The 21,844-nt window shown below is 57.2% G+C and overlaps 1 protein-coding gene across 11 annotated transcripts; it reads right to left on the bottom strand.

Annotated features, from left to right (window-relative positions):
- Positions 1-2,972: 2,972 nt before the first annotated feature.
- Positions 2,973-16,822, bottom strand: WDR86 (WD repeat domain 86). Of its 11 annotated transcripts, none has more exons than XM_039861121.1 (7): positions 16,218-16,808; positions 15,439-15,719; positions 11,156-11,297; positions 7,571-7,994; positions 6,824-6,959; positions 3,867-4,001; positions 2,973-3,544 (listed from the first exon to the last, which is right to left on the bottom strand). In XM_039861121.1, exons 2-7 carry the CDS (start codon positions 15,599-15,601, stop codon positions 3,120-3,122), a joined length of 1,425 nt encoding a protein of 474 aa, XP_039717055.1. In that variant the 5' UTR covers positions 15,602-15,719; positions 16,218-16,808; the 3' UTR covers positions 2,973-3,119. The 11 variants fall into 11 exon arrangements, with proteins under 11 accessions (XP_039717055.1, XP_039717057.1, XP_039717059.1 ...); XM_039861123.1 differs by lacking the exon at positions 16,218-16,808 and adding an exon at positions 15,924-16,056; XM_039861125.1 differs by lacking the exon at positions 11,156-11,297 and having other exon boundaries at positions 7,571-7,991; positions 16,218-16,822.
- Positions 16,823-21,844: the final 5,022 nt, after the last annotated feature.

Below are 21,844 nucleotides of genomic sequence, written 5' to 3'. Positions count from 1 at the left end.
CTCAACGCTGGCTAAGATACCTGCCAGAGATCAAGGCATATTTTCTCCAGGTTTTGTGGGGTTTTTTTGGTACATCTATATTACAGAAGACTATTTCTAAAGATACGTGTTTGGCCTCTTAATTGGCCCAACTAACCATTCTCGTCGCGCCGTGAATGCCTCTGTAGTTGTCTATTAATGGAGAACTCATCCCAGCACCAAGACACAGCTGGTGGCGTCGGGGACAGACTGACTCAAGTACCGGATGTGTTCCCAGGACTCTTCCTGCCGTCCCGGAAGTCGCTGGACATTCCTATGACTGAGGGCAGATGGCTCACTGCCGTGTCCCGTCGGGGCTGGCTGAAATGCTTTGACTCTTTCACTTACTGTTTTCATGACGCTTGGACAGCAGTCCAATTGGAATGGGTGGAAATGTGATTCTTTTAAAATGGATGATTCAGAAAGAAATAAAAGGTAGAAAATATATTCAAAAATTGTCAGCCTCATTTTGCAATCAGTTACTCCGACTCCTAAACTGTTATGGGTGTTGAAAATGCCTGGGTGGTCTAGAGCTTCATTTAGATTCGAGATGTTTGCTTCCACTGAGTTCTCTGCAGAAATCGAAACATCGATGTCTGTTATAAACAGATGAATAAAAAGCAGGCTGGGCTGATGGGGCAGCCCAAGTGAGGGGGGGAAGGTGGTTTGTGCCCTGACTGCCCAGGTGCTGAGGGGCGAGGTGGTGAGGGGTTTCTTGGCCTTGAGACCCTGTCAGACCGTGTCAGATGTGGGGCCTGAATTGCAGCTTTTGGCTGACAAGTTACTGTCCGGGGCTCGGGCTAGGTGTGGCCTCTATCTTCCCAAATGTTTTTTAGAATGATCGTGGCAGAAGCTAGGGCAGCAGTCACACCAGTAGTCTCTGACTTCGCTCCATTTTCTCGTGAAGAGATGCAGAGGAGCCAGTGCTTGAGCTAGGGATGGTTCCAAGCGCGTGCTGTCCACCAGCGGGGCTGCCCACCTCCACGGGCTGGGAGACAAACTCTGGTTCTGGCTCTGCCTGAGTGTCACTCCCTGCTCCGGAGGGCAAGAGAAGCAGCAAAGGGCATTCGTACACGGGGGAGCATGTTGAGGCCGGAAGTCATAGAGGAGATGGACATTGGGCTCCTCGGATGGAGGAGAAAAGAACGTTCTAGACCTGGGACAAATGAGGTAAGAGTGGAGGTAGGACAGGCCAAGCGTGCCATATTCTTGGGGTCACAGAAGCTGTTCTAGACCCACCAGAGGGTGTGTGTTGGGGGAAGAGAATGAGGTTGGAAGGATCGCTGAGTCCAACTACAGGGCACCCCGAAAGGCAGGCAGGGGTCTAGATTTGAGTGGCAGCATCCCGGGGCCAAGGGAGGACTCCGAGCATGTGTGGGCTGCAGATGTCTGTCACGTGGATGGGGTCACGCGGAGGCCCTGGGAGGCTGTGGCTGGAGCATGTTGCATGCAGTCAGATCGGAGGCCCATCACTTTTCTTGTGAAATTGCCAAGTCCTCTCCCTGTTTTCCTGCCCATATGTCCTTTAAGAACTTCCTGTCCTGCTATCCAACTGAATATATTTATCAAAGGTAAGAATGTATTATCAAAAGCAAAGAAACATCTCTGGTTGTCTGGTCTTTACATCCACAAAGAGCCTCTGTGTTGCTGAAGTAATTTCCCAAATGCTATGCTATATAAATGCAAAATAGCAGTTTTCCTCTGCTCTTTCTCCCTGGAGAGGAAGGCTGGAGCAACAAACGCAGCAGCCCGTTTTAGGATCTGCACCCAGAAGCTGTTTCCCTGAGTGCGTGTGTGTTTTATTCTCTGCCGTGCGTGGAGACGATGGGGGAATCTAAGATGATGGATGAGCAAGAGCTGATGAGGCAGGAATGCAGCGTCAGCTGTCACTGTCCCAGGCGTCTTGTTACTCAAGCTGCCTCTGCCAGCAACGCAGTCTGAGGAAATGCATAAACACAGGCGCGGGCACTCAACGTGGTGCTCTGCCAGTCCCCCTGACATGAACGTCAGTGCCCCGGGAAGCCCCCTTGGGGTGCCTGGGCCCTGGAGAAGAACCGCCAGGAAGTATGAGTGCTCCCGGGAACCCTACAGCTGGATTGTGTGCTTTGAGTCCCACCGAAAAGATGCGAAGTGAGGCGGCTTCTGCAAGTTCTCACCAGCCAGCCTGTTTGGGGGTGCGGCCTAGGGCTCGTCACAAGGATATGTAGCTCTTCCTACCACCCCTGGTGCCAACACCATACCTGTTCATCGGGCCTGGACCTGGGTACCCCAGAGAGCAAGTGAGGCGTGTCCAGCAGAGCAAGACCCTTTGCATGAAGACAATGGAGCACCCGCTTCTGTCCACAACAAGGGTTATCTCTGCGCGGGAGGCTTGTTCTTGGTGAGATGCTGGCTCTCAAGGGCAGCCACTGTCTTCTGCAGCTTCTCTTCGTGCACCAGGGACCAGCCAGGGCCTGGCATGGAGGGGACAGTGGAGCCAAGAGCTGGAAGAGCGCCCCATTCCCGTGATGAGAGGGACTGGGGGGGGTGGTTCTTCTTGGAGCCTCTCCAGAGCCTGAGACCCACTTTCCCCATTAAGCCCCTCCGGGCCAGTACTGCAGCTGCCCACCTGTGTCCATGTCCCACCATCACCACGTGGAGCACAAGGCTGGCTCCCGAGAGCGGGGCGGGGGGCTACTACGCTCACCTTCCTGCTCCAGACCTAAGAGAAGCAGCCCTCCCTGAACCACATACAAATGGGCGCTCCAAAGCAGGTGTGCCAAGTCCCTGCCGTCACCCAGACAGGCTAGAGGGCTGGCTCCTTGCTCCCTGGCCCCACAGAAGCAACATCAGGGTGCAGCCCTTCCTTTCACGGGGGGAAGGAGGGACGGGGGCGTGAGGCCGGGGTTCCTGGCACCCGTCCTTCCTCTGAGGGAAAGCTCAGACTCAGTTTGCAGAACAGAAGACGACAGAAGCACTTTTAAGCACGTGTATTTCGGTTCTTTACAAGTGTCCTCAGAACAATGTGCCAAAATAATGACAATCTGTGGCTCAGAGGCTTTTTGAAGAAATGTCGGTTTCCTCTCAGCAGGAAAAGCTTGGCTTCCGGGGACCTTGGAAGCTCAGAGCTGTGGGCTGGAGACCCGGGTGGGGGGCGCTGCGGGGACCTCGGGCCGAAGGCGGTGGGGCCGGGGTTCCGGGGCGCGGGCGCAGACTCCCTCGTCGGGCGGGCTCGCAGCGGACCGCGCAAGGGCTTCAAACATCCGCGAACGCGAAGGAAAAGCAACGCCGCCGCGTCGCCTTGCGGCCACCGGGGGGCAGGCGCGCTCCCTCCGCGGTCCGGGGATGGGGCCCCGGGTGGGTGGCGGCGGCCTCAGGCCGGCTTCAGGGGCGCGGCGGCGGCGCAGCCCACCTTGTTGCTGAAGAGGCGGGAGAGGCTGCGCTGCGGGGCGGCGGGGCGCGGCGGCGGGGCGCGCGGGAGCCCGCGCACGTCCCAGAGGCGCAGCGCGCCGTCGTGCGAGGCCGTGTACAGCACCTGGCCGTGCACCTGCGGGCGCGGGGCGGGGCGTGGGCGGGCGCTGGGGGCGCCCGGCTGCCCCCCGCCCCCAGCCCCCGGCGTGTCCCCGCGGCTGTCCCCGCGGTTACGGGATCAGCCACGCTCAGGCCCTGCTCTGCCCGCAGCCACGGCAGGCCCGGCATCCGCGTGCACGGCCGCTACCGAGGCCGACTGCAGGGGACATCTCAGCCCAGGGGACCTCGGCCTCGGGGAGGAAGTCCTGCCCGCGGTGGAGTGCTGGGGACGTGGGGACCGGTGCTGCTTCCCTCTCGGTCCCTCCCTCCGGGGCAGGCGGCAGGGCGGGTGCGCCTACCTGGATGCAGTTGATGACGAACGCGTGGCCGCGGAACACCCTCTGCAGCGCTCCGGACTGGGCGTCGAAGGCGCGCGCGCGGGCGTCGCCGCTGCCGGTGAACACTGTGGACACACGCGCCACTGGCCTCCCGCCCTCCACGCCGCCAGGACGCCGCGGGGCAGGGGGCAGGGCGGCCGAGTCACCGGGGCCCCCTCCGGGCCCCCTCCGCCCACCTCACAGGGATGTTCAAGTGGGGAATAGAGGGTGCCCCTTGAAAGGAAGGAGGTGGCACCTTTGTTATCTTACTACATTCCTGTGGGCCAGGGTGACTGCCAGGGCCAGAGGGGCCCTCTGTGGTCTGCAGCGCTGGGCAAGACTGCGGCCCACGGGCCTTTCTCGGGCTCCTAGCGGGCCTGCACTGCCCTGCCAGGTGCTTGCGCCTGCTAGGTACCACCTGGGCCCAGGTTCCCACTCAAGCCGTTTCGTGGAGACCAGGTGTTGCCCCAAGCTCTGAAGCCCCTGCCTCAGGGGGGTGGTCCCTCCCCCCACCATCTGAGCAGCGCCCTGGGACAAGGACAGGCCAGAGATGCCTCGCTCCTCAGTAATGAACTCAGCGCTCCTAAGGGCCCAGACCTCCCCCATTCACTAGAGAGCCCCTGGCCAACCTCTGGCGGGTGAAGCCCAGTTTCCTGCCTTATAACGTAACTGGACAGCTCCCAAACCCCACTCGCACCACCCGCAGCGTTTGTTAAGAGGCAGATTGCTGGGCCCACCTGTGTTTCTGATTTAGGCGGTCTGGGGCAGGGCCTGAGAACCTGCGTTTCCAGCCTATTCCAGGTGATGCTGCTGCTGAGAACACTGACCCCCCCTGGTTCACTTGTCATCTAGCCTGGGTTCTCCCAGAAGCTGACTCTGACATTAGGACTCAAGTACAAACAGTTCATCTGGCAGGGCATTCCAGGAACTGGGGAGGAAGGGTGCTCATACAGGTGTGCTGGTGAGCAGGTGACTGCTGGGGGCCCTTGGCAGACCACATTTCAGAGCTGTTGCACCTGGGGCCAAGGACGCTGGGCTACTTATTCAGCAATTCCCATTAGTCATTGGCTGAGGGCCTCTCATGGGTGTCAACTCCAGCCTCCTCCACCTCGCCCCTCACAGAAACGTGCCCTTGGGCACAGGACCTCAGCTGCTGCAGCAAGTGTCCCTGAACGCTGTCCCCACAGCACCCGCTACACCCGCCCTGCAGCCTGAGCCTAAACGTGCTACAGCGGGCACCTGCAGAGTGCTCCCTACCCCACTTCCTGTGTCACCTGCCTATTCCGAGCCTTTCTGCTAAAGCTACCGGTGGATGTAGGTAGCCCTGGAGGCAAATTTTCATTTCTGGGTCTCCAGCTCCTTGCCTGCCTTCCCCTCCCCACCAACTCAGTGTAGCTGCTGCACATCCCCTGGGTGGGAAGAGGGTCTAAGCATCCTGCAGCCCATCGGCAAAGACTGAGGACCAAGCTCCTTAACAGTAGGCAACCAGCAGGGGCCCTGGGATCGGATACAGTGGCAGCTTCCATCCCAGCTATGGCCAAGGGGAGGCCCACTAGGCAACATTCTCCTTTTTAAATTAGAGGTCCCAGACTTGGGAGCAGAGCCATAATCACACTTACAGGTTTGGACACAGGAAGAAGATAAAAATAATTTTTCCGTGTCAGACACCTAAATCCCGAGGGTATCTCGGGCTCTATTTTCAGAGATCTACATTCTGCCTTTATCTAACACCTGTGCTGTGAAGTCGACGTGAATTTTCCACTGTGATTCTTACCGCCCCCCCCCCCCCATGCAGTGCCCTCACTCCAGCTAGGAAGATGGGCTCTCAGGCTCAGCTCCATTGGCTTCCTGCCACTGTTGTGTGGTGGTGGGGGGTGGGAGGTGGGGGGTGGGGCTAATGGCAAAACGACGTTGGGGATCGCATCGGGAAAGAGATTTTCAGGTGTGGTGAGGCTGGGCGGCTGCCTCTCTGGAACAGAGTCTTTTCTGGCGTGTCTGGGGTATAAACAGGTGACAAGTCAGCTGGACAGAGCCAACAAAGCCCAGATGTGTGACAATTTGAGACCTGTGAGATAGATAGCTTGTTGCCTACCTAATAAGCCATTCTACCCTTCTTTCTTTACAAAATAATCCTGATTGATCCTGGGAGCAATGTCCCCGAATAAGAGATTTTGTTATTCAGCCTCTCTAGAAGGCAGGGGTCGAAGGGATATATACAGAAGTCTTTGGGTGGAGCTTCCAGGGGCCTACACAGCTAGGAGACTCATCCTTTTTCCCTTCCTTTATCTTCTTCCTGCCTGCCTGAAATATGACATGATGGCTGGAGCTCCAGCAGCTATCTTGGACCATGAGGCCCCCTTAAAGCTAGAAGATATGTGCTAGGGATGATGAAGGAAACGAGAAACCGGGGTGCCTGATACCTGCGTGGGGCCTCCCATTCCAACTTAGGCTGATGTCCCTCAAAATTCTTCTGAGAGAAAAATAAATCACATTTAAACCACCGTTATCTGGGTTTTCTGTTATCTGTAGTCAAACTGAATGGCCCTCAAGTCTGGCTGGAGTAAGTGGTGTCACTGTCTCAATCTAAGAATTAGAATGTGTCCTCGAGATGTGCTCTTGAACCCAGGACCTCCGAACATGCAGGGGGCTGCACGTTCTTGTGGTGTGAGTGTGGGCAGGGGTCCCCACACCCTTATGTGGACCTTCCTTGTTAAATAACGCCGAAGGAGCACGTGTGTGCATGGCGGTGGCATGGCCACTGCCCTTGGGCGCTGACCGTCCTAAAGGGCAGCCGAGGCTCACAGCGGGAACCTCGGGGGAGAAGCGGAGAGGCCCTGAGCGGGGAGGGTTTGGTGGGGGGTGAGGAGAGATGGGAACCGGCAGTGACGAGGCCGGAGCGGTGGGCTGGGGCGGTCTGGGCCAGGGCCAGGGTCACTTACAGGTGCCGGCGTGGTACTTGAGGGCGCTGACGCTGTGCCTGTGCGCTGTGAATGTGCGCACGCGCTCCCCGGTGTCCGCCAGCCAGCACTTGACGGTCCTGTCGGCACTGCCCGAGTACACGTGCTGGTTCGCGAGCTGGGGAAGGAGGGGAGGTCGGTGGCTCAGAGGCCCCTCCAAGCCTCTCTCTGAGTAAAAGGGGAGGGGCGTGCAGTGGAGAAACTGCGTGAGCGGAGGCGGAGGCGCCCCTGCCGGGGGCGGGGCCTGCCCGCTGCCCGCCCCCCAGCACCGCCCACCCGCTGCTGCTCCCTTCCCCACAGGCCCCGGGGCGGACGCGGCTTCACATCCTGACCATCACTTTGCCCTGGGCCAAGTCACCGACTCTGCTCCTCAGCTGCTTCACTGGTAAATAAGGATCGTGCCAGCCACTCCTCGTGGGGGGTCACAGGTGTGACCCGTACAGCACTCAGCACCGCAAGAGCGGGCAGTACCGATGTTTGCTGGCACAGTGATTGTCACAGCTGGGTGTCGGCTCGGTGGGTTACTGCCTAACCCAGTGTGACTGGTATCCTTATAAGAAGAGGAAACGTGGATACGGAGGGAAGGCCACGTGCGGCCTCACAAGAAACCAGCCCAAGCTGTCCCTGTCCCCACCCCTCAGACACACGGCCTGGGCTGACGAGCACTCTGGAGCGGGGCAGCAGCTTGGGAGATGACCCAGGGACTCCCCGGCAGACGGCGGGTCTCACCTCCAGACAGATGACGGAGCCCTGGTGCTCCCGGAACACTCGCAGCTGCTCCCCACTCAGGATGTCCCAGGCGCGGATGGTGGTGTCCGTGCTGCCCGTGAAGGCCGTGTGGCTGGGCGTGTCAAGCACGAGGCACAGCACGGCGCCCGTGTGGCCCCGCAGGGTCTGATGGCAGCAGCCGCTGGCCACCTGCCACACCTTCGCCGTGCCGTCTGTGCTGCCCGTTACCAGCAGCCCCCCAGCCACAGCCTCCTCCTCGAAGGGGGCCCCGGGGAGGTCCCAGGGGGCAGAGTAGGCGAGAGTCAGCACACAGTTGCGGTGGCCCCGGAACTCCTGAGACGCCTGCCCCGTGTCCACACTCCAGGCACGAGCCGTCCGGTCGTAGGAGCTGCTGAACAGCTGGTTGTTGGCGACCAGGATCCTGCTGGTGAGAAGGGGAAGGTCAGGAGTCAGGGGGTGCAGGGCTGCCCGGCGGGCTGTCACGGGACCCCCTGGCTGGGGTCCTACGTGTTCAGCGAGCCCAGCTGGTGGGAAGCACGACATGCTCCCGGAGGAAGTCATGGGCTGGAGTGTCCCAGGCCCCCTGCTTCAGGAGGACAGGCGGGGGCCAGGAGAGCCCCCCTCGAAAATGTCAGGGGCACCAGGCAGAGGCCTGGCCTCCGGCTTCCACCACCCACAGACTCAGGGCTTCCTTGGTCACTGCCATGCACACCTCCACCCTCTTCCGCGTGGACATCTGCCCAAGCCAGAGGTCAGCTGCCTCTGCACTGCAGCCGGAAGACACTGTCCCTCTCCACCCGGCGGCCACACTCACCTCCTGAGTCTAGCTCGAGGCACCCTTCTCTAGGACGCCACCCAGGATCCCCCCTCGGTCCCTCCCTCCTCCCGACGTGGGGCCCATAGCAGCCGCCCCACAGTCAGGGAAGCTAGAGGAACAGGTGGGAAGGCCCGCCCTCCCGGTTTGCCCAGAACTGAAAGGCCCCTGGGGACGCAGGGCTTGCAGTTTGAAAACCTGGAAGGTTCTGGGTGAAGTGGGACATGCTGGTCACCCCAGCAACAGGTCAGACCCCAGGGGAAGGACAAGCATTTACGATGGAGGCGGCGTGGGAAAGCCGGTGAGCCCCAGGAGTTCTGGAGGGGACTCTGCTCCCAGCCCACAGGCCAGCCGTTGCTGTCATGCTCACAGCACTGGTCCTAGATCAGCCCACGGGTGACATCCATGAGGTCAGGGGAGGCACAGTCAGAGACAAGCAGGGGTGGGATGGGGGTGGGCGTCTGCTGTCCGCTCCCACAGCAGAACCTCATCCAGGCTCCGTCTGTTGGTGACACTCCAGGTCCAGGTCACAGCCCTGGGCCAAGGGCCCCAAGGAATTTGGGTAGGAGGAGCAGAGAGGGTATGTCCACCCCCCTCCACCCTCTGCCACAGGGGAAAAGAGGCCTCCCAAGCAGTAAAAATTCATGATTCTTATTCTCCTGTTGGTGAAAGCTAAGAACTTCTCCCCAGAAAAACAAACATTTGCCTTTGGTATAGAACTTTGGGTATAGCTTCAAAGGGTCTGTTTACACACCCTCATCAAGAAGCCCTGAGCCCCCAGGAGGGGCGACCACACATGGCAGAGCTGAGGCCACGGCTGGAATGGGGGCGTGTCATCGGTGTGGGGACAGAGGGGTGAGGTCGGAGGCACCCCGTGCTCCCTCCTGCCCGGAGTCTGGCATGGGTGGGAGGAGAGAAGGACCACTGGAGAGAACAGACCTTGGCCCGCGCCCCTCACCTCCGCCTCGCTCTCTCTTCCTGCGAGTCGCTCAGGGGGCAGACCGCACTGAAACGCGCACTTTCTGCCCGCTCCTTCTAGAATACCCAGTAGGCACGGTTTCTCGACACATGCATTTCTAAAGGGAAGTGAGGACCTGCCGCCATGTGGCACCCACAGGTGATACTGAGGGCCTTAGGGCTGCCAGCTGTGGCCTGGCACTTGAGGGCGGGGACGCCGGGCCTTGTCAGCACCCCTGGACGCTCACACACCTGGCCTGGCTCTGAAAACACATCCTCGCCTCAGGAGTATGGCTCGTTTGTGAGCACAGGCACTGAAAGCAAATGTCTACCGCTCAAAAGTAGTGAGCGTGTGTGTGTGTGTGTGTGTGTGTGTGTGTGTGTGTGTGAAAGTCTAAACCCGGCAGAGCACAGTTTCCAGCCCTCGTTGTCCAGATTCCCTCTGAGGAGCAGCTGAGAAGTTTCCTGTTACAACCTGAGGGCAAGCGGGTCACCTGAGACGGGGCTTTCTCCCACCTACCCCCCCGCCTCTGCCCTTCCAGCTGCTCATGGCCCCACAAAAGAGACTCTGTCACCACACTTTCCTCTATCACTAAATCCTTTCTCAAGAAACAGGAAGAAGCCAGCGGGGGCCGGAAGCCTGGAGTGCTCATTCCAGCCCCTTCTCCAGCACCTGTCTGCTCCGCCCTGGCCTCCCGGCCTCACCTGCTCTTTCTCAGGGCGGGGGCGAAGCTGGGTTGCTGGAAGGCGGGGGCTGCACCAGCGCCCATGGGGATCCCTCCAGACTGCCTTCCCTACTCAGAACCACCCTGAGCCAACACAGCTTCCATTTCTCTGCGCGGGGTGTTACTGGGTCCGCCCCCTCACCCCCCCCCAGCATGCCCCGCTCGGTGACTGCAGCCAGCAGGTGCTCGGTCAGTTGCTGACCGGGCTGGCCCAGCGCTTCCACCCACCGTGCATGGTCCTTAACAGTCGGGTCGCACCCCGACCCAGGCATGCGCGAAGCCGCCAGCGTCCCTTCGGGCTGCAAACATCCTTCCCTACCAGCCCCAGCCCAGCCCAGTCTGCTGACCCATCAAACGACCACCTGCACTGGGCCTTTCCTCACTCAGCTCCCAGTTAGGTGTCCCTCCTGGTCAGGGAGGCCGGGAGGGCCCGAGGGCGGGTGTCTAGACTCCTGCTTGTACCAAGCAGTCCCTCGGGCGTCTGAGATGGCCACCACAAGTTACATAAATAGTGTTGATTTGATCTGATCGGCAAAGGAATTTCCACAGCCCAGCACAGACCCAAATTCAACAAAGAAAAATTCAAACCTTGAGAAGGAGGGGGGCAGGGTGTTTTCAACAGCAACAGGGAAGAAGAGAAGTTTAAAAATACCCTGGACTCCGTCCTCAGAACCGTCCCATTTTGCTCTTCCTTCAAGCCCCTGCTGCACTATCAGGTACCGATTAAGCCATTTCTTCTGGAATTTGTTCCCATCTTAGGAATTGTGGCCTCTAATGCCTACCCCTGTGCCTAGCAGGGGGCAGGTGTGCTTCCAAGTCAATGAGTTGATGGTGCCCCCTTCCCACCTGCAGCCCTGGGCCGTTAGCACTTGTCACACCTGGGGGCACTTCCATCCTGGGCCTTCACTGCTATATGCTTCTGATGACCGCCTCCCGCATCCACATATGGACTTCCCCAGAGAAGCTACGTTTCTCCAAGGCAGAGGCCCCACGGCCTACGTCTGTGTCCCCCTGGGGCCCGGCCAGGTTCTATGACAAGAAGCTAAGTCTTCGCTGCCTGGCGGCCTCGGGGCCCCAGCCCACGCTGACCTGTTCACAATGGACGTGTGTCCTCGGAACACCTGCAGGCACTGCCCGGTCAGCACGTCCCACTTCCTGATGGTGCGGTCAGCGCTGCACGTGAAGGCGGCCTCGTTCTCCAGCTGGCAGAAGGTCACGTAGCTTTCGTGCCCTGCAGACGACGGGAGACGTGAGACTGCCAGGGCAGCCGGCTCCGAGATTTTCTTCCGGGAAGAATGTTTGAGACGGGAAGGGAAGAAAGCAGGGGGCAGGGAGGGTTTGAGACAAGCCCAGAACGAGCGAGTCCTTTGAAGTGACGGCTTCGGTATTATGGGAGCGTCTGGGGAACTGCGGAATGCCAGGAGCGACTCAGGGGGTGCCGCCCCGGCCCCCTCTGAATGGCTCCTTTTGCTCCCTCATCTTCCCCTCTCCTTCCCTCCCCTTCCTCATCATCGCCTTAGAGTCTTCTTCAAACGTTCCAGCTGTTTGTATTCACTCAGCCTTTCAACAAACCCAGTGTTACGGAGGCAGGAAGTACAGAGGCCAAGGGCATGGTCTGCGGAGCCAAATGCCTGGGCCGGCACCCTGGCGCTGCTACCGACTCACCTGTCCATGCCTCGGTTTCCGTGGGACATGGGACAGTGGCGATGCCTATCTGTTGCACGGACTGAGGAAACGCCAGGTGTTAGCTGGTCTTACGTTTGGGAAGAAACACAATGACAGGCAGAATTATGGGCCCAGCGAGGTCAGGTCCTAGTTTCTGGAACCTAGAAACGTTACCTTACTTGAAAATTGACACATCTGCGGGGATAATTGAGTTAGGGATCTAGAGATGGGGACGTTAGCCTTGAGTACCAGAGCCGGCCCTGAAGGCAGCCACAGGTGTGCCCATAAGGAGGCAGAGGGAGAGCTAAGGACCCAGAGAGAAGGTGCTGTGCAGACAGAGCAGAGGCTGACTTGAAGGTGCTGGTCCTGAAGACGCCCTAGGGTGATGTGGCCACAAGCCAGGGAGTGCCGGCAGCGGCTGGAAGAGGTGGCCGGACTCTCCCCTCCGGCTTTCAGAGGGAGCACAGCCCTACTGACACCTTGATTTCATGCCAGGGCCACTGGTTTTGGACCTCTGGCCTCCAGCACTGCGCAAGAGTAAACTGTTTTAAAGGCACCCAGCGCGATCGCTGGTCAGAGCAGTCGCAGGAAACGAACACAGATGTCGAGATGATTAAGACACATTTCCTGCCTTCGAAGCGAGCGGCTCACCCAGAAGGACAGACAGTCAGAGAGCGTGACGCGTGCAGGACGGAGCATGCCGGCGGGGTCGGGGGGCGGCAGAGCAGAAGCCTGAGTGCCGCCGTGGAGGCGGGGTCCACCTGGCACCTACGCGGACAGAAGAGTGTTCGGGAGAGCAGACAGCACCCAGGAAGCGGGAGGGGCCCCTGTGCTGGAATGTGGGTGTCGGGCAGAGATGGTGGATGAGGATGCAGGCCTAGGGCCACACAGAGCCTGGGGTCTTGGTCTAGTGCACCTGGTCATTCATCTTATCGATGCGGTTGTCAGATCCTTCAAACATTGTCCTTGTCATGGGACCAGTGTTTACGTCTCGGGCATTATTAAGCACCCCCGGGAGACCTCAGGTCCCCATCACGGTAGGGCCTGTCCTTCGGGCAAAGATGTCTCCACCTCAGATGACAACTTTCAACAGCAAACTGAAGCTGAGTCTATCTGAGGGAAATTCGGGAAACAGAAAATCAGCAGAATCAAAGGAAGGTTAGACCAATGAGCCACTTCACAGATGAGAATACGGGTAAATTAAAATATTCACAGATTTGGGAGACGTATTTATTACGTCAAGGATTTCGATAGAATTTTAAAATTTCACTTAAATATCTGGGATCGGGGAGATGGGGATTCAGAATCTCCTGGGAGGTTTCGAGCTAATTTGCACTTCATTTTTGACCCTGGGCTTAAGCTTAGTTACCCTTGGAAGACCTCACACTCAACTTCCTGGTTTCTAAGAAACAATTTTTTTTAATTAAGAAAAAAAGGTTTTTCAGTCTTCTTGAATAGCACATGCCAAGCCTCTAAGAAAACAACGTTTGTGCGAATTAAATAAACACTTGAAGGAACTGCAGATAATGTTTCACTCAAAATATACGTCAGTTTAAAAGTTGAGGGCAAAATGTGTTTGGCAAAATACAGCTCAGCTTTTAGCTAACCCCAAAGAGTTTATAAAATATGTTAAGATTGTCAACAAACTTTCCCTGAGACAAGCTCTGTCAGCACTGTGAGAAGGAGCCACCCTGGGAGGCAGCCAGGGTGTCCCGAGGGCAGGTAGGTGTCCTCTGAGCTGGCCCCCCCGAGGCTCACCTCTGCGGTCCTCAATGGACCCTGTGCAATGGGGCGCTAACCTAGCCCCGCCTCACAGACAGGCTACCTCGGGAATGTCTCCCCCATCCAGGCTGCGTCTTCCCATCTCAAAAGCATCTTGACAGCAGGATGGCAAAGTGCCAAGTGTAAGTGTAAATTAGGCCAAGAAAAACACTGAGAAACGCTAGTATACAGTACACCTCTACTCAGTGAGACTGTAGCCATGAAACCGGGGGTGCTGAAAGACCATGAGGTGCGGGGCCACTTTTGTGACATACGGAAGTAGAAAAAGAAAAAAAGGTGTGCATGTTGATTGTGAACCGGTAAAAATATAAACACATCAACAAAGACAGACGTAAGAGGTGATAACAAAAAGAAATTTGTCGACGTAAAAAACCTCATCTCTGAAGCTGGGCCAGGCTGACCCTCTCCCCTCCTGGGGGCCTGGCCCTGAGCAGGCTGAGGCCCCCTGCAGGGGTCAAGGCTCCCGGTGGACAAGCCCTTCCTCTGTGCACCAAGCACCCACCCATCTGAAAACACAAGCTGAGTGAGTACTGGCTCAGAGCCCGGCAAGCAGAGGGGCCCTGGGGGCTGCAGAGTGTTTCCCTGACCCATGACCATGACCATAACCTACAGTCCAGAGACAGGGCTCCACTGCCACAACGCCTGCGGGGTCTCCCGGGGAGCAAGGCCCATGCAGACCCCGGGGATGGATGATGGAGGGCATGGGGGAGGGAGGACAAGGGGGAGGGAAGGCCCATGGCGTCTCCAGGGAGGACAGTGCCTTGGCCTTGAGCTGTTGGAATTGTGCAGAATAAGCAAAAAAGCTCAACTAAAAATATTTTCGAAGGGATGAAGAGCGCAGATAAGACTCAGTCATGTTCAAAGAGCATGCTGAGACTCGGGTTCCTGCCAAGGCCCTCCCCGCCTCCCTGCCTGCACGCCCTCGACTTGCTGCGAGTTCAGAGTCTAAGTGTCCCTCCACATGTAGGAGTGTCTCAGCTGGGGACCCAGGGTCGCTGGTAGCAGGTGGCCTGGGGTGGGAAGGCCACGCCAGAACACAACTTCCACTCAGCAGGAAGAGCAGGGCCTCCTCTCCCCTCTGCCCGCCCTCCAGAGACCCCTCCTCTTCTCCAGCCTGCTCTCTGCAGCCCCTCCCCCCATAGATCACCACGGCCACCACCCCTGCCCGCAGGGCTCAGACAGCTAGGAGCCCCAGCCAGGGACTTGATATGATGTGACGGGGACCCATATATCCACCTCCGATGAGTAACTACACAAATATAAACCGATATGTATTTGTAAAACTTGTATAAAACTCCTGTTATTGCGTCCACTTTCCCAATGTGCTAAATTACAGATGACGGGGGCAGAGGAGGGCAGAGCAGGGCGGGGCGGAGGGATGGGAGCGGGGTTCGAATTACAACTCTACCCCCCACTGGCTGTGGGACCCCGGCAAGTTACTTAACTCTGGGCCTCAGTTTCCCTGTCTGCACCTGCGGGATAACAGTCGTGTGAGGACTGTACACTGTCGTGCTTGGTACTGCCACACCTAACAAGCCCTGGTTGCTACCCTGACTGCCCCGGGAGATATGTCTCGTCAAAGGTGACCCGCCAGGGGGTGGGACCAGGGAAGGCGCTGGCGAGCCGAAGCGGCATAGGTGTGATTTCTTTTTGTTCGTTAAAACTTTTGAAATGGAAATGATTTCACGCAGCGGGTTGACAAGTGACCTTCGCCCCCGTAGAGGGCGCCCCTTGGCCCACTGACCCCGATCGCAGCCAGCTCTGCGCCCCGGCGCTACCCCACCCAGCACCCCTCCCACCCGCGTGCGCCCGGCTGGTCGGATGCGGGCCGGGGTGGCTGGGGGCTGGATTCCGGGGAAGGGGTCTGCGGGAGGAAGAGCCGAGGCGGGCGGCACGCGAGCGGAGGGGCCAGCGGGAGCGTGTACCTTGCAGCAGGGCGCAGCACTGGCCGTCCGCCGCGCTCCAGAGCCGGGCCGTGCCGTCCTCGCTGCCCGTGAGCAGGCGCTGGCCGTCCGGACTCAGGCTGAGCCAGTTGATGCCCCCGCGGTGCTCCGCGCAGACCCTCAGCGCCGACCCGCCGCCTCCCATCCTGCCGGCGGGAGGGAGAGGAGGCTGCGCCCGCTAGGGAGGGGCGCCCCGACATCCACGATCCCCGCGGCTGCGTACCGCGGCCATCGCGGGGGAGGGGGGCCGGGGCACCAGGCTTCTGCAGGGACACGGGGTGCGGCGGGGTGAGGTGGAAGACCCTCGCTCCTGCGCAGCCCACCCGGCCTGAAGTCCGCTGATCCAGCGGGGGCTGCGCGGCGAGGCCGCCCACTTGGGGACCCCGCTCCTCGGACAGGACAGTCCTAGCCTCACGGGCGTAGCGCGCCTCACTTCCCCACAGCCCCTCGGGACACCCGCACCCCACCTGAGGAGGCCACTCCCTCCGGGCGCCGGCGGGCGGGGCCGAGGCGTCTCGGGGCGCGCTGCGAAGCCCCGGGAGCGGGCGGCGGGGGGAACCGGGGGAGCCCCGAGCCCCGCGCACTGTCCCCGGCGCACGCCGCGCGCTCGGGGCGGCGAAGTGCGGAACAATACAGGCCAGCCTGGCTCCTCCTCAGAGACCACCCCTCAACCCGTCCCCTCCCACTTCTCAGGCCTGCGCTCCAGCCCCCACCCCGCGCTCCCGCGGGCCCGCTCCGGCCCCCGCTCCCTCGGGACCCACCTCGACCGCCGCCCCGGCACGGCGGCAGGTCTCTGCTTGTGACCCTCCCAGCTGCCCCGGCTGGGCCCCTGGGCTCCCGCCCCCTGCCACCCGCGCCGGGACCAAAGGCCGGGCCTCGAGAGGAGGCGGTGGACGGAGGGTCCGGGCTCGGGGGACGCGCACGCCCGGGAACTCGCTCCCGCCCGCAGCCGCGCGCCTCCTCCGGGCAAGTCTGCCCCTGCCAGGCTCCCAGTCCTAGGGACACTCGGGGGGCTCGGGGGCTATCCCCTTGTTGGAGAGAGCCCTGGTCCTCCCTTGCTGGGAAATCACGCGCGCACCCCAAATTCTAGAGCAGTCCCGCCGGGGGTGCGGGGGAGGGACCGAAGGCGGGGGCGGAATGCGGGCCACGCGCAGAGGGCGGTGGGGCTTTCCGGGGAGGTCTGGGTTCCCCCCTCGAGCGGCCGCCGGGGTCTGGGCGCCGCGCCCCGGCAGGTCTTGTGCTGGGGGCGTGGGGCCTCGCCCACCAAGCCCGCACTTTTCGGCCTGCACCGGGGCGCCCCCTCTGCGCCGCGCGCCCCTCGGACGGCCCACCGAGCTCTCCGCACACCGGAGCTCTGGTCGACTGGTTCCCATTAGGGCAGTTCCGGTGCCGGCTTCGCGGGGGGCGGGGAGGGGTGACCTCCCCGGTCCCCCCCCTCAGATCCTCCAGGTCCTAAAGGCAACAGGATTTCCCGAAGAGCCCCTGTAGGGCTCTTCTGAGAAGCTAGGGGGGGCAAACCTCGGTCGGATTTGCAATTGTGTGTTGGGGGCAGGGCGGGGTGGGGGCGGGGCGGACACGGGGGCTTTGGAAAGTCAGCCCTCAGCGTGATGACCGCACCTTCTCCCAAAGGCTGGCCCTGTCCGGAAGAAAACGCCATGGTGAGGTCCCACAGGGCGCTGGGCCGTTGGTTCCCCAAGCGGCCTAACCGGAGAAACCCACCCTTTGTGAATCGGCTTGCAGCTCAGCTCACGGAGCAGAGCCTCACTTTGTAGGCAGTGGGGACCGCTGAAGGGCGGTGGGGGCAGTGGGATTTGGGCTCAAAAAGACCCCGGTGGAAAAGGGTTGAAGGGAGGCGGGAGGGGGCTGCAGTGACCCGCAGGACAGGAAGGCAGAAAGCGAAGCCGTATTCCAGGGGCGACTCTCCAGAAAGGCGGTCTCCGCTGTGCTGTATTTTACCACGTGCAAACACGAAACATGTTGTGCCATTAAAAAAGGATGGCTTTAGGAAGCTTCAATATTATGACTACTACTATTAACGTTTGGAGGACAATTATCAGAGAATATAAATTATTGTTGGGAGAATAATACATGGCCATGTGCTCTTAGAACCCTGTGTATCCATGTGTCCGGCACCGTCGGTGTTGCCAGGGTCCAGAGGGATGCAACCAGCATTGGACGTCAGAGAGTCCCAGCCCCTGCATGAGGTCCCAGAGCGGGGCTGAGCTGGACCCCTGAGCTCAGGTCGGCCCCACTCCCCACATCCCCTCATTCCCAGAATGACATTCAATCTCTCCTAAGGGTCAGTAGTCCATTCAGTCAGATTTCAGGTTAAAAAGGAAGCAGGCTTGGAAAACCAAATCTCCCTCTCATGCCAAGAAAATGAAGATCTCCTTCGTCCTGGCCACTGCCTCTAGCTGTTGGCCTCCAACTCAGGAGTCAGGCCCTTTGAGCCAGAGGTACTACCCAGAGACTGGCCCAGAGGGAAGTGGGGAGTCTGGGCATGTGTATGGCTCTCCAAGGTCACCCCACGTTTGGGACCGAATGTCTGGGTCTTTCTGGGTGTCTGAGCAGGGCTGCGTTAGTCAAGGCATAGCTGGTCTGTAGTAAGAATGCCAGCTGGTAAACATCCCGTCTCCCCAAATTTTCATTTTATCTCGCCCACAGACTCTTCCTGACAGCTTCAGAGAAATGTCTGAGGCTTACTCGACAAAGGGAAAGCAATTTTAAAACAGCCTTCAGAATCCATCAGCTTTGACTTCCACCTCTGGCCAAGGTGACTGGATTAGATTCGCCCCTCCTGCCTCCTACCTGAAACGACCAGAATAACACACAAAATGTACGAAGCAATAGTTTTCAAGATGACAGATGTCAGGCAATGAAGGACAGTAATTCCTGAGAGACAGAGGAAAAAATGAGGCGAGTCCTATGACTAGCCCAGCTCGCTGCCCTGAGAACATTTCCAGAACACAGAGCAGGAAAGCAGAACCCAGATGGAGCCCAGCGGACTCCCCGAGTTGAGGAAACAGCCAAGAATCCGGGAAGAATAAAGTGGCTAGAGATGGCAGGATAGAGCAGCAGAGAGGAAAAGCCCCTGGACATCTGCAGAAGGTCCCTCTGCCACATGCAGCTGGAGACTGATCAACGCATGCGTGTGAGGAAAGTACTTAAGGTGGGAAAAGAAACAGAACTGCCCAACTCCCACTAGGGGCTCCGAAGGGCGCAGCAAGGTCACGGGAACAGTTGTCACACCTGCATGTGTGCCGTGTGCTCAAAAGGTGGTATAGAAGCACGAGAGATGTCCAAGAGTCCCGAAGAGTCTCATTTCTAGAGATGAAAACAATGTCTGAAATTAAACAACGGCCACCCAGCAGACTGGGCGTGACAGAATGAAATATTAGTAACCTTGAAGACACAGCGCTAAAAACTATAGAAAATGAAAAGCAGAAAAAAAGAATTTTAAAAAATGGAAGAGCAGCAGTGAGCTGTGGGACGACTTTGAGCTGCCGAATCTACGAGTCATTGGAGTCCCTGAAGAAGAGGAGAGAAAAACGAAGAACAGAAAAATCTTGGAAGAAATAATGGCTGAAAGTTTCCAAATTTGATAATAATTATAAACACACAGATCCAAGGAACTCGCCAGGAAACAGAATACACAGGCTCCATCAAGAATTACGTATAATCTGAATACCCCTAACATGTACTCTAAAAATTGAATTTATAGTTAAAATCTTTCCACAAAGAAAACTCGAGGCCCATACAGCTTCACTGGGGAATCGTGCCAAACATTTCAGGAAGAAATAACATCAGTTCTCCACAAATTCTTGTAGAAAATTGAAGAGGAGGGACTACTCCATTCATTCCATGAGGCTAGTATTACCCTGATACCAAAACCAAAAACATCCTAAGAAAAGCAAATTACACACCAATATTCGTCATGAGCATAGATGCAAAAATTCTACACAAACCTTTAGCAGTCGAGTTCAACAATATGTAAAAACCATAAGACATCAAAACCAAGTGAGATTTATTCCGGGAATTAAACATTTTGGTTTAACATTCGAAAATCAACCAATGCATGGCATAAAGATAGAAACATAGACCGATGGAATAGAATTGAGAGCCCAGAAATAAACCCATGCATCTATGGTCAAATCATTTTCAACAAGGGTGCCAACGCAATTCAAAGAGCTAAAGAACAGTCTTTTCGAAACCTGGTGCTGGTTTCGAAACAACTGGACAGCACACATAAAAGAACAAATTTGGACCCCCGTACCTCACACCACGTACAAAATGAACTCAAAACGGATCACAGAGCTGAATGCAAGAGCTAAAACTAGTAAACTATTAGAAGAAAACATAGGAGTACATTTTCATGACCTTGGATTAGGAAATAATTTCTTAGCTACGACACCTAAAGCATAAGCAAATAAACTATAGAAGGAAAAATAGGATTTCATCAAAATTTAAAAGGTTTACGTTTCAAAGCACACTATCATATACATACATATATATATATATATGCAAATTCAATCTGGATTAGGAGAAAACATTTGCAAACCATATCTCTGATAAGGGTTTAGTATCCAGAATATATTTTTTTAAAAAAACACAAGACTCTTACAACTTAACACCAAGAAGACAAATAACCCAACTTAAAAATGGGCAAAAAATTTGAATAGACCTTTCTCCAAAGAAGATCTATAAATAAACAATCAGCACATGAAAAGATGCTCACCATCACCTGCCATTAGGGAAATGCAAATTAAAATCGCAATGAGATACCAGACACACCTATTAGAATGGCTAAAATGAACAAGTCTGATCCGTCCAAAAATTCTCGTTGGCAAGAACACAGAGCCACTCGAATGAGAATATTAAAATGGCACGAGCCCTTTGGAAAAGTTTGGCAGTTTCTTAAAGAGTTAAACGCACCTACCGTATGACTCATCCATTCCTCTTTCCCCAAGGGAAATGAAAGCATATGTCCATATGAAGACTTACACATGAATTTTCGTAACAGTTTTATTTCCAATAGTCACAAACTGGAAACGACCCAAACGTCGTCTCCGGAGCTTAGCTAAGCCACTCCGCGGGAGCGCTGCCTCACCATCCGTTCGGCCAAGTGGCCTGCGGGGGACGTCCTCTGGCTGCTGCTGCAAAGGGAGCCATCTCTCCCGTCAGGGCCCTGCTCCGACCCCTCTCAGCTGCTGAGCGTCCAGCAGCAGCAGAAGAAACAACAACACGAAAGCCTTTCGCCTGCATTCCAGATTTCAGCCCCCGAGAGGAGAGGCGGAGGGAGGAAGACAGGGGCAGAGGGCCTTTCCTGAACCTCGTGATTTTTCACTGTGCCGGCAGCGGCCGCCTTTGCTTTATGGTTTCAGGCAACTCTTCAAACTCCTCTCGCAAGTAATTACCTGAACCGAACCCACCGTTCACGCTTTTCACCAGCATCCTGCCTGCCACGGATCACAGAGAAGGAAAGCCAGGTCTCTGTGTTCCCTGCCATGGGCCGACGGGCGAGTGACAACGAACGAGGCTGGTAGAATCTTTTCTACCCCCGTTATCCCCACGAAACACTAAACGAACGAAAATTCCTACTCTATTGGAATCTTGCTATTATTTCACTGTAATCGAGGGACAATGACATTGTGTCGCACCTTTGAACGTCCCTAGCAACTTCTCGACATACGTATTACCTTCCTGATTTTCCCGATGAGGAAACCGAGGCCTGGAAAGGTTAAGGAGACGAAGTCACTCAGCTAGTGAGTGGAAGATTTCGGATCTGTCACGATCCAAGTCTAAATGAGGTGTCCGTCGCATGATAGGGAACCAGTGGCGTCAAAGGATCGGGCCCTCCCCTCTGTGCCTAAAACGCGGAAGGCTCGCGGTCCTGCCTTTTCCTTCAATCCCACTGAATTTTCCTAGAGAGAGACTTGGGGCAAAGGTCTGGCATAATAAGATGAGAAATGGGGCGCCAGCTCCTAAGTGCATTTTTCTGAGGACATTGACAAGCAAGGCGATCATCTGTCTCCTGGTGCCTGATACATTCCCGTCTCCATGAGACATCCCAGACACCCTGCACGTGGGTCTCTCTCCTCCAACGCAGTCAGGCGTCCTGGTTAGAGCGCGTGCGCGTGCATGCACGCTCGTGTGCACGCGTGTGTGCGTGCGTGTGTGGCTAGGCGGGCCCCCGAGGGAGCCTGATTTAGCAGCATCTGTTTTCATTCATTCCGGAAGATTTCCAGCTGCCCGCAAGATGATGCATTCGCTTGCTCTCCGTGTGGACTGTGAAGCCAAGTTTAATTTGTACGAGGGTTGTTAATCCAACAGAGGATATTTTACATGAGTTTAGTGTCCTTCCAAAGGGAAGCCAGGGCCAGCTGTGCCC

The sequence above is a fragment of the Pteropus medius genome, unplaced genomic scaffold (assembly GCF_902729225.1).
Source record: "Pteropus medius unplaced genomic scaffold, Ma_sr-lr_union100, whole genome shotgun sequence".
NCBI classification, from domain to species: domain Eukaryota; kingdom Metazoa; phylum Chordata; class Mammalia; order Chiroptera; family Pteropodidae; genus Pteropus; species Pteropus medius.
This window is presented reverse-complemented; position numbering and strand designations above follow the sequence as displayed.